Here is a 12,376-nt window from a genome sequence, read left to right on the forward strand (position 1 = left end):
TCAGACAAAGATATGGAAGAGAGAGAGAGAGAGAGTGAATTTTGTAGGTGAAACTTTAGAGAAGGGAAGGGAAAAAGAGGAATTTGGTGCAGAGTAACGATGAATTTATTGTCTCTTCAAAGGCCCAACAAGAAAGTATTTGTTGGTTTCTAATAAATGGGCAGAACAGGCACAGGGAGAGAGGCCTTATCAGTTTGTGTACTTTAGAGATATTTCACAAACTACGGGTCAACACTGTACAAACTTTTGCTACAAAAATATCAACACATTTTCAAGACATAAATGTATGGTCTACAAACAACCACCGCAACTGGAAACTCTACTTCGTCTAATCACTGTGAACACTCTTTTTCCACCAACAACTTAATACTAGAAAACTAACAACACAAGAAAAGACCTCCAAGGAAAACTCTTGCGTAGACTTTGATCTCTGGTAAACATGGCCATTAAGATTGCAGAAAGCTGAGGGCGTGTTTTATGAAAGAAAATAAATAGAGAAAAAGGAGAAAAAATTGGTATTGGGTACCCATACTATCTAACTTACGTGGTGAAAATCCTTCACTTCTTTTACATCAAGAACCTTCATTTTCTTTGACATGGACAATAATAGAGAGGGCCTAGCAATTAAAGGCTATCAATGAATCTGAAAAAGTTATGGCAGGCTTTCTGGTACTATGAAATCTTCGCCCAAAAGGAAACCAATGCATTCAATTCATCTCAAGAGCCTTAAGTTAACCAAGCAAACCATGAAAAGAAAGAACTCAGTTAAAAGCTGAATTTCACTTGAGTAATATTTCTTATGGACTAAAACATGAATTTCTAGTCATACAATAGTGTTTTATAGCTTTAGCTTTTATATATATTTATATATGCGTCTATTGAATTAACCTTTGCGTCTCGAAGTTGGATTCCATTAAAATATTATTTTTGAATCACTTCAGTAACCAATCTCATGCACGAAACCTACTTCATGTGTACCATGCATTATCCTCGGTAGTCTTTTTTAGAAAAAGAAACGTAAGAAAAATCAGCATGATTATTTTTGCTGATGCTATTCGTGAATATACTTTATGCTTAATTACATATTATAAACAGTTTAAAACACAAAGATTATAATAGATAAGAAGTGGAGAGAAGAGCCGTAAACTAATTAATTATGCCATAGATTACGGGACTATATACTAGATACTAAAGTAGCATTGTTTTATTCACAACTTGCTTCAAAAGCCACTCATCAAGACGAAAGGATCATAGTAGAGAAAAACACTCAAGAAACACACTCTTTGCAAAGCTACTACACGCTATTAACACAAAAACATCTTTAAAAGACACAAAAGTCACCTATTATATTGTCTTGTTTTTTCTTCTTCCTCTTGGTTTGGATGTGACTCTAGCTTTGTTTCCTTTCCCTCTCTTAACACATTACATCCTTGAGAAGCTTGTACCTGCGTGTGCCGGGTCGTGGCGACGGTGTGGGACTCTTCCCCTTCTCAGAACCACTCTCTTCACGATGATCATGCTGTTTGATCATTTTCTCGCCGGAATATTCCGAACGGTGGGTGGCTCCGGCCTCGTTTCCAGTCACCGGTTTCTTCGAATTTGACCCAATATGTCTCAAGTTCTTCTCTTCGCTCTGGCACCAATCGCACAGTTCTATCTCAGGTAATTCGCCGTAGTAGTTGCTACAATACCTGAAAGACTAGACTGATTAAACTTCAATCCGTAAAAGTGAAAAGCACAAAGATAAAATAAAAATCAAATACCAAACATATTCCATATGAAAATAACGATGAAGATAAAAGCTGGCAAGAGTAGGACCACGATCGTGGTTCGTGTATGATGGTTGTGAAGATAAAAGAGGTTCTGAATTAAAGATGATTATGAGTAGATGATGTGTGTGATTTAGTGAGCACGTGCTGAAGAAGAAGAAGAAGAAGAAGAAGAAGAAGAAGAAGAAGAAGAGGAAGGGAATGAGATGATTTAGAAGAAGAAAAGGAGCATACGAGTGCTGGAAGCGATTACGGCATTTGTTGCAGCGAAAAAGCTTGTCAGGGAAACCCACGTCGCCGCACATGCAGCAAACCGTTGGAAGATCCACCATTGTTTTCGGCGTGCCCGAAGATTGAAAGAAGAGAAAAAGAGAATTTAGAGGGGAGAAAGGAGAGAGAAAACGCACCCAGAAAGCCAAAGAGCACACGAACACAGAGAAAAAGAGAGAATATGATCACTACGAGGAGAGAGAAACTCCAAGTTGAAGAAGAAGAAGAGGGTAGAGAGAGAATTAGGGATACGAAGAGTTTACAATTTATATAGAGAAAGATTACCGGTTCGCATGTCGAGTCGGTGTGTGAAACTGATGTATAAGCCATTTTTCATTTATTTAATTAATTAAAAAATTATATTTATTCTCGCACAAGTGATATCGATTTCAATTTCTTAATCAATTGCCAAAAGATTCGAATTTGGATGATACTGATAATAAATTGAAGCATAAATTTTATAATTATTATAACCTAAAGAGAGAAACAGAAAGAAATAAAATAAGATAAAAAGTGCAGAAAAATATTGATAAAGAAAAAATTCAATAAAATAGCCACATATATATTCATTCACAGGTAGACCACAGGTTGCTCGCAGTCATTTTCAGTTAGGGCAGGCAGGGAAAGAGAGAGAGAAAGTGAGGGAAAAGACAGTTATGACCCATGGCTGAGGTTGTTTGATTATCATTTCTTACCTATCTTTTATATGTATTTATCTCTTTCCCTTTTCATCAGCTTTTGTCCGGTTTGTGGATTTTGGAATTGCCTTATAAAATTTGTAAGTTAGTCCTCAGAGACTGTAGCCATGTCATGACCATTTCACTCCTGCACAAATCACCATTTAGATAACTAACAACGCAAGCCAAAACAACCCTATTATTAGTAATAATCATACCACGCTAGAGTTAACACGTATACTTCATTCTGCGCAATTATATTTTACTCACACTTTTCTATTTAACATGTTCAACAAATAAACACGTCATTATCTTTGTTATTAATCTCTTAAACACGGCTTTTTATTTTAGTGAGATACAACGTTGTCTTCAAAAGGAGATATTTTATTAAAAATAGTTCATCTTCGAGATTATACATAATATCGCAAAAGCATGTCATTCTATATCAATAGTATAATTACTAGGCTCAATCAATAATAATTATTATTATTTAAAAAATTGTTTTATTAGTATTATAAAATGACAAAAATTCTACGTACCATGGGTATATTTAACTTAGGAATAATTAAAATTTAGAAAATACATATATATAAAAATCATTTAAAATTATAGTTGTCATTAGTAATTTAAAATAAAGTAGCTTACGTAGGAGTTGAAAATAAACTTAAGAAATTGAGGGCAATAATTTTTTAACGCGGGTACTTTTTTAATGATGTTAAAACAAAGAGACTGAAAATAAGGTAGAAGAAGAAAAGAAGAGCCTGCAGTATTGAAAAAATTATTGATATTTTATGAATTTTAAAATATATAGATAAATAATTGTGAAATGATGAGCCCATGATAACTAAAGTTTATAAGAGGTGGTCTTAGGTTGCAGAACGAAATCATTGGTTAATCAAATAAAATTGCTTGTAGAAATGATTTGCGAAAATTAATGTAGTATAGTGTATACTTTTTTTTATTAAATTCGTTTAGTATTTTGTTTAGTGTTTAAGATCATCTTAATATTCAAATATCCCTAAACGTTTATTCAATAGGTAATGCTTGAATTATTGTTCTTATGAAGAGATCCATTTTTTGTGATTTAAAAAGATCGAGTCTAGTAAAAAGATCTTTTTTGTTTTGCCCTTTTTTCTTCCTTTTAACAACATACTATGCATGTTTTACAAGTAAAAAAAATTGAATACATTGATATGATGCTTAACTCGTTGTTTTTGCTCGTATGTTACATCTCAATGTTTCCCCAAACTCATTATGGCAGTTTATCTTTACTTTAACGTTTCTTCTTCGCTCCAACATTGGGTAGACTTCCTTAGCAACCAAAAAGAAAATTTCATGATATGGAAATACTAACTATTATGGTTTTAAAAATATATTTTTTAAATTTACTTGACTGTGTATTTCATTTTATTACCTTCCAATATACTCAATTCTGGTATACGTCTTTGGTTCAATCGATTAATTATAGTCCATAAGCTAAAACTAATCAACCAAAACATGAGACGTGTAATCTGGTGTGGATCTAATAATATTTCGCATGAACAATTATATATATATATATAATTATGATTGAACAAAATAAAAGGGATTTTATGTGTCTTGTAATCAGTGACAGAGATAGAAAAAAAAAGGTTCTCTCCAACTACTTGGATGTGAATGGGGACAATCAAATCCGCATATCCCCAACAACTGACAATTACCTGCGAATCCTTGGAAGGCAAATTCAATCCGAGTCAGTAGCTCCAGCTCCTCGTGAGAAGGATAATTTGCAAACACAAACTATTTTCATAATGGATAAAACTTTGATAAAATTCTACGTATCGTTTAGACTGTGTTTCGTATTTCGTAGACTTTGTGTTTGGTATTGTTTTTGTCAAAGTTAGGGACTTCAAACAAGGTATTCAGTATATTTTTTTTCTTCTTTAGCGGAAAACCCAGTTAATTGATAGTACATTTTTTCTACTTCAGTGAGGAAGAACATTTGAACCTTGTCCTTTAAGATTCACATCATTATCCTATTTTGAGATATGTGATAAGTTATCATCGATCTATATAAAAAAAATAGGTTTAAACCCTCCCTTGGTCCTCAAGTTTGTATGAAAATCTCAGTTGGGTCCTCAAGTTTTTTTCTGTCTCAATTGGGTCATATTTTTTGTAAAAGTGAGCACATTGTACCATAACCGTTAAGTGATGTGAGACGGCGTTAAATTGGTGTGAGCTGGATTTTTTCATTTACTGACGTGGCATTGTGCACTAAAATTGAAAGGCCACGTGGTGCCAGATCTTCTCCTCCCTCCCCCTCTGCTTCCTTCCATCGGCGCCACCCAGCTGCAACCTGTTCAACTTCCATGGCTTTGGGAACACTACCAATCCCCGGATGTGGAGCAACAGCATATTCCATTTTCTCCCTCTTTCTTTCAATACTATCACCTTGCACTCTAGCAGAACCATTCCCTTGCTTATCAATTTTTTCAATCAGTGGTAGATTGAGAAGGGCTAAAATGGGCGGAAGCGTGGCGGTGGTTTTCGACTTCGATCGAACCATAATCGACCATGACAGTGACAGATGGATCATCACGGAGTTGGGTCTCACCCACCTATTCAACCAACTTAGGCAAACCATGCCTTGGACCTCTCTCATGGTACAGTAACAGTACCATTTTTCTCTGATACTCGTGCATGAATCCTGCAATTGAAATCCTCCATGCTCATTTTCGCGTTTGAAAATTGACTCAGGATAGGGTCATGGATGGAGGAGCTCCACTCGAACGGAATCACTGTCGATCACATTGCAGAGTGCCTTAAAAGAACCCCCTTGCATCCCAACATTGTTTCAGCCATCAAATCTGCACACGCTCTTGGGTAATTTAATCCTCTTCTCTGTTTTTCATCGTTAATTTTGGCTTTGCTTTAATATAACGCTGTGATATTTGAATTTGCAGGTGCGACTTGAGGATAATCAGTGACGCAAATATGTTTTCCATTCGGACCATTCTGGAACACCATGGTTTATTAGGTTGCTTTTCACAGATTAATACAAAAGATCTGGACTTGAAAAGACCACTAAACAGGGATCTGGAGGGAGAATCCTGAGGAACAGATTTGATCTCTGAAGGGCTACCCTTTACTTTAAGGATTGTGTTTCCTATTGTTTGCCTAGTGGATTCTATGGTCTTCAAATCAACAGGGAAACCAGATGCCCCGCGAACATAGAAAGTGTTAGCAGCTGGGTGGCGCCGATGGAAGGAAGCAGAGGGGGAGGGAGGAGAAGATCTGGCACCACGTGGCCTTTCAATTTTAGTGCACAATGCCACGTCAGTAAATGAAAAAATCCAGCTCACACCAATTTAACACCGTCTCACACCACTTAACGGTTATGGTACAATGTGCTCACTTTTACAAAAAATATGACCCAATTGAGACAGAAAAAAACTTGAGGACCCAACTGAGATTTTCATATAAACTTGAGGACCAAGGGAGGGTTTAAACCAAAAAAATACTAATTAGTTTAAAAAATTCAATAACGTAAAGTTAGTAGTTAAAAAATTAGATAGAAAAAAATTCAATTTTTTTTTCAATAAATATGGAATTAATTCTTAATAAATTAAATTTATCAAAACCTATATAAAAAAAGTTAGTAAAACACAGTTCAAGCAATAATAAAATATAAATTTGATAAAAACAACACATTAATATAAGAGAATTAAAACAATAATATTGAAACAGGTCGATTTCATTGCTCTTTACAAATAGATTAATCATCGGTTATCACTTTTAACCAAATATCAATCTCAATTAAAAGTAAGAATATTTAAATTATCCACAGTAAATTCAATCAAAGTATAATTTTAATCAAATTTTATTATGCCTAATCATGTTTATTCCTTTGTGTCCTCACCAAGTAAAAAGTTAATTAGTCAAAGTAAAGTTTTGACTAATTTTAATTAAATTGATTACCTTTAATCAAAGTAAAGTCTCAAAAAGTTCATTTAATGACATGAAAGTTTCTAAATTAAATTAAAGTATAAACTCAATTAAATTTAAAAATCTTTAAACTTATGTGATCAATATGCATATAGATTAAAACACTTTGCTAATAGCAACAATGAAAAAATCATTATTTTCTATTTGATTCGGAATAAAAAAATATAGATAAATGAAAACCACAACAATAACGAAAGAACAAAAAAATTATTTTAATATAATCCATAACGAAATTACAGAAGAATCAATTTGAGAAGCTTAACCTTCTTTGATGGGGTGGTATACATCATGAATGAAAGAAAATGTGAAAAAGAGTGGAAAGAAAGTGAAAGATATGGTTGATGGCAACTGTACAAAGTGAGAGTTGTTGATGTCCTCTTTTTTGCTTCCCTTAAGTCTCTATATAGAATCTGTTTTGAACTTGTTTGTTGTTGAATTTTTTTTTCAATTGTAATATCTATCGAGACAAAATCAGACTCAAGTTTTTAAACTTATCAAATAAAGCTCCCTGAAATATTGCTTATAAAGAAAAAAACGTCTAATGAAAGAAAATGTTTTTTAAATATATCATCTAAGAAACAATACATGTAACAATGTCTGAATGTCTAAAAGATTAACTCAAAACAAAAAGCGTCTTACTAAGAGAAGCATCTCTTTGTGACTCAAGCAATGTTTTTGTCTAAGCAAAAGTCTTATGAAACGTATTATCTAAAGAAAGATGTTAAACAATACTTTGAAATATATATATATATATATATATATATATATATATATATATATATATATATATATATATTCTCTTGAAAGATGACCATTAGACCAAGAAGTTGACTTTTGAAGACTGTGTAGCCTTTAGATGTGAAGTCTGACTTTAATGTTCTTTGTAGGATTTGTAGCTTTTTCTCAAAGCCTTAAGCGAAACTTGAGCTTGTATGATGTGACAGGATAGATGACATCAAGGAAACATTCTCATAATGTTCTTCTTTTCTTACAACATATTTTTCTTGTATTTTGTGATTCTAATTATATCTTTGTACTTTATTGATCTCCATGATATCAAGAAATAAAGGGTACAAGCGTATAAGTACTCTTTGGTACATGCATTAAATGTTTTGAAAGTTGATAAGAATTAAGTCGTGTAGCGTGTTCAAGACATTTTATCATTTGTCATTTCATTAATAAATGCATTGTTTGGTAAAACACATAACATGTATATTCATCAGATGATGTAAACAAGAGATGCTTTTTCAAAGGCTAAAGTGTTTAATGGTCATAATATTCAAACTAGGGAACTGGGAGTGGTTTATAATATTCAGAGATGTCGTGGGAAAACTTGGACTAGTTAGGATTGAAAAGAGGAACTAGGAGTGGTTTATAATATTTGGACTAGTCATGTTGACTAACGGAACTAGGAATGATTTATAATACTCGAACTAGTCGTGTTGACTAAGGGAACTAGGTGTAGTTTGTAATACTCAAACTAGTGATGTTGACCAGGGGAACTAGGAGTTGTTTATAATACTCGGGCTAGTCAAGATTGAATCAAATTAATATGCAATTAAGTGCATTATAATTCTAGAAAGTGACTCCTAGGTCGTCTCTCAAGGACCAAATGTGGTTCAGACAATAGGTCAAACACATGGTGGGAGGTTTTGAAGGTGGTTTAGTGAAATGAAATGAACTGATTAACACACAATTTAAACATAGATTTAACAACATATTGACATTTGGTTCAATTGCAATGCTTCCTATCCTTTATTAACAACAAATTAACGCTCCATTACCTCTAATCCAACACGAATTAACCAACTAAGCGAAGGTTAATCCAGTCTTCAAAATTGTAAACTAAGAGAATACAACACACCTATTCTATTGATTATGTACTACACATATTAAGTAATTAAGCAAAGATTAATCACCAATTAGGCAACTAAGTGTGTACCTAATTGCAAGCACAAAACAAATTTAATACAATGAAAGGTAAAACAGCAGAATCAATCACAACTCAACAAATCTCAAGTAAGCAATGCAATATTCCCAATTACCAACCCACACAAATTCAAGCTACCATCAGGATGAAATGCAAACAACATAACGAAATTAAATTGCAAACGAAACTAGACATGTAAACGGAATTGAAAATAGAATTGAAAATGGAATTGAACAAAACACAAACTGGAACAGAAAGGGGCAAAACAAAATGCAATGGTAAATAAAATGCAAGAAACATAAAACGTAAATTGAAGCAAGAGTATAAAACGAAAATGAAATTGGAATTAAAGACAAAATTCAAAACATAAAAAGGGAAAGGAAAGAAAGAACCTAAAACCCCCAAGGGAGGGGGGTAGGGTGGGGCTTGAAAACGGAAATGGAGAAGAAGGGAAGTGTTGAAATATGATTCAAGGGTTTAATAACCCCAAAAATATGAAAATGCCCGCTTCTCCTAAATTGACCAAAACTATCCCAAAACTCAAATATGGTCCATAATTGAAATAATAAAAATTACAAATGAAATTATATGATGTGGTAGAACGGGGTGCGGGGGGGAGGGGTTGGAAATTGTCCCAATGCTAGGAAAACCTAAGAAAAATGAAAAGTGGAGAGAAGAAGAGAGTTCCTAAAATCTGATTTTCGGGTTTTAAAAGCCACATTTACTGTTTTGCCCTTCATATGGGCTTCTACTAAAATTGATAAAAAAATAGGCCCAAAAGTCAAATCTGGTCCAAAATTGAGATAATAAAAACTACAAAAGAAATTAAATGATGTGGCAACCCTCTTGAAGTCTTAATTATAATTCCAAAATTGTCCTGCAATTAATAATGAGAATAATTAGACTTAGATAATCCAAATTAATTAAAAATATGAATTATTGATCAAATTAAGCCCAAATAGTGAAAATGATACAATAATTGAGAGTTAAATACAATTCACTAATAAGATTCGGTGCAGAAAACTAAGTGAATAGTACAAAATAAGGATTCATCACTCGTTGTAATATTTGATAAGATTAAGGGAATGCCTTAAGAGTTCTTAAGGTAGAACTAGATGTAGCTCGGGCGGAGTGAACCAATACATGTTAAGACAAAATCCTCTAGAGAATAGATCGTCTAAGAAACTCAAGTTTTAAAGTTTAACAAAGAGCATTAAATGAAATATTGTTATATGAAAAGCTATTTAAAACAATAGCATCTAATGAAGAAACATTTTATAACATCTGAAGCGAAGAAGTATAAGTAAGGTTTTCTATACCAAACTGTTTAAATGAATTAGAAAATCATAAACACCACTAAGACTCATCATTTCCCTTCCCCATGCATAGATCACATCGTATGACACCTAAGTTCGACGTCAAACACCATTGCACTGTGAGTAATAAACAGTCATTTGAATCCCAAAGAAAATGTCTTTACTATGATGGACATCAAACTCCTACAAAATACGATGTTACCCTCCTCATTGGTAACAACAACATCTACTAAAACATATCACTGCCCTTCCCCATGCATAGCTGACGTCAAATACAGCTCACACTCAACGTCAAGGGACACCTCCATTTTCTTTAAATATAGTTTCAGAGCTTTGGATAACCTCTACACCTCCACTTATAAAATTTCTCGTAATCACTCCCTGTGTTAAATTTTTTCTTTGGGTTTCTATTAGCTCCTTCAAGGTCACAAAAGCGAGGCGCTTCTTTGTGGTTGATTGTTTGTCATTGTGAAAAGCTTGAAGGAATGATAAAAATCCATAGAAAAAAGTTAATAGATTTGTATTTTGCAACCTTTGAAAAACGCTACACCTCCATTCACCAAATTCATGTTAACTTTTTCCTTTGATTTTCCATCAATCCTTCACGAAGCGAAGACATTTATTTGTTAACAATGATAGTACGATGGAAAACCAATGAAAAATGTTAACACTTATGAATTTAGCAAACATTCTCCATTTAATATTTTGATTTTGTTTTGATTTTTTTCCCATGTTTCGTTTAATGTATTCGTTCTTGTTTTGTTTTAATTTTTTATGCTATGTTTTGAAAAAATGGATTTCTTTTAGAAATCCTATATGATTTTGGACGTCGACAAGGTAGGCAATTTGACGTCCAACTTTAAAATACACCTCTAGAAGAACTTAAAAAAAATGAATCATTCAAAGGGATATGCATGGTCTTTGCATCAGATGTGGACCATATTCGACGTTAAACCTTTAAAATACACCTCTAGGAGAGCGTAGAAAAATGAATCAACGAAAGGGATATGCATGGTCTTTGCATCAGATGCAGCCAATATTTGACGTCAAACCTTTAAAATACACCTGATTGAGGTCGTACCCAGATCAATTTAATATGCAATAAAGTGCAGTATAAACTAGGAAGTGACTCCTAGGTCGTCTCTCAAGGACCAAACTTTGGTTCAGGCAATAGGTCGAACACGTGGTGGAGGGTGGTTTTTGAACAATTTTGTGAATGGAAGTGAAACAACTAAAACCTGAATTAAACTACTAATTCAAAACGATTCGTCACTAGCTTAATTACAACGCTTTCAATCACAAATTAACAACAATTAAACACTACTCTCACCCCTAATCCAACACGAATTAAACAACTAAACGAAGGTTATCCGGTCTTCAAAAACGTGAATTAAGCAAACACATTGCACAAGTCTAATCAATTCTGCACCTACAATCCAATTAACTAGGCGAAAATCAAGCACCAATTAGGCAACTAAGTGTATACCTAATTGCAAGCACAAAACCGAACTAAGTTCATGCAAGGCAATAACACCATCAAAACGGTCCAGAAATCTTAAGGAAACGATGCAATTTAACTAATGACAAACTAAGAACACTTAAGCTATCATTGAAACAAAATTCAAAGAGCAAAACAAAGTGGAAATTAAAAGCATTACAACAAGGAAAAACGTAACAGAATCAAAACGCAAATAAAATCAAAATTCAACTGAGCTGGAATGAAATTGCAAAGCTAGAAAGAAATTGCAAGCTATTATTAGAATTATTGGACTTTGTTTCTCAACACCAAGAGGGGGGGAGGGGAGGGGGTGAATTGGTGTTTTATAAAAACTAGCACTTTTCTGATCTTTTTCGCAAAATGTGTGGTTCTTGAAAAACTTTCTTGTGCCATAAGCAATGTGTGCAATGAAACCAGTATGCGTGTAAAGACTCTAACAGAATGAATGCATAAATGTAAAGAGATAGGGAGAAGAAAATAAAACTCAGTTTTTATACTGGTTCGACCTCAATGCGTACATCTAGTTACCCTCCCAATCAACCTTAGATTGGAGAGTAATTCACTATAATGATTAGAGTATTACAACTACGACTTTACAGAGCAACTCATAAATGTAAACACCTCACAAAAACTCAATTAAATATAGAACAACAAAACCTACCAACAGAGAACTACCTCGTTCCTGTCGCAGCTACCCCTTTGAGATATCCCCTCTCAAAGTCAAGAGTACACCACTCTTCTTCCTGACACCACACGTACAAGGAACAATAAATCAAAGATTGCAAGTCTTCTTCTCCTGACCAAACAGAATGCTTCTCAAGAATGCTTCAAGATCTGTAAACCACTTCTCGTTCTTGATTCTTGGAGCCTTTGATCAATCTGTAAAACTCTCTCAAAATGAAAATCAATCAGATATGAAAGTGTAATTCTCA

General features: G+C 33.6%; 1 protein-coding gene across 1 annotated transcript; it reads right to left on the reverse strand.

Annotated features, from left to right (window-relative positions):
- Positions 1-1,142: 1,142 nt before the first annotated feature.
- Positions 1,143-2,282, reverse strand: LOC124843812 (uncharacterized). The gene is made up of 2 exons (XM_047320635.2): positions 2,004-2,282; positions 1,143-1,691 (listed from the first exon to the last, which is right to left on the reverse strand). Exons 1-2 carry the CDS (start codon positions 2,099-2,101, stop codon positions 1,415-1,417), a joined length of 375 nt encoding a protein of 124 aa, XP_047176591.1. The 5' UTR covers positions 2,102-2,282; the 3' UTR covers positions 1,143-1,414.
- Positions 2,283-12,376: the final 10,094 nt, after the last annotated feature.

Source organism: Vigna umbellata, chromosome 5 (genome assembly GCF_029865625.1).
Source record: "Vigna umbellata cultivar VRB3 chromosome 5, Vumbellata_1.0, whole genome shotgun sequence".
Lineage (NCBI taxonomy): Eukaryota > Viridiplantae > Streptophyta > Magnoliopsida > Fabales > Fabaceae > Vigna > Vigna umbellata.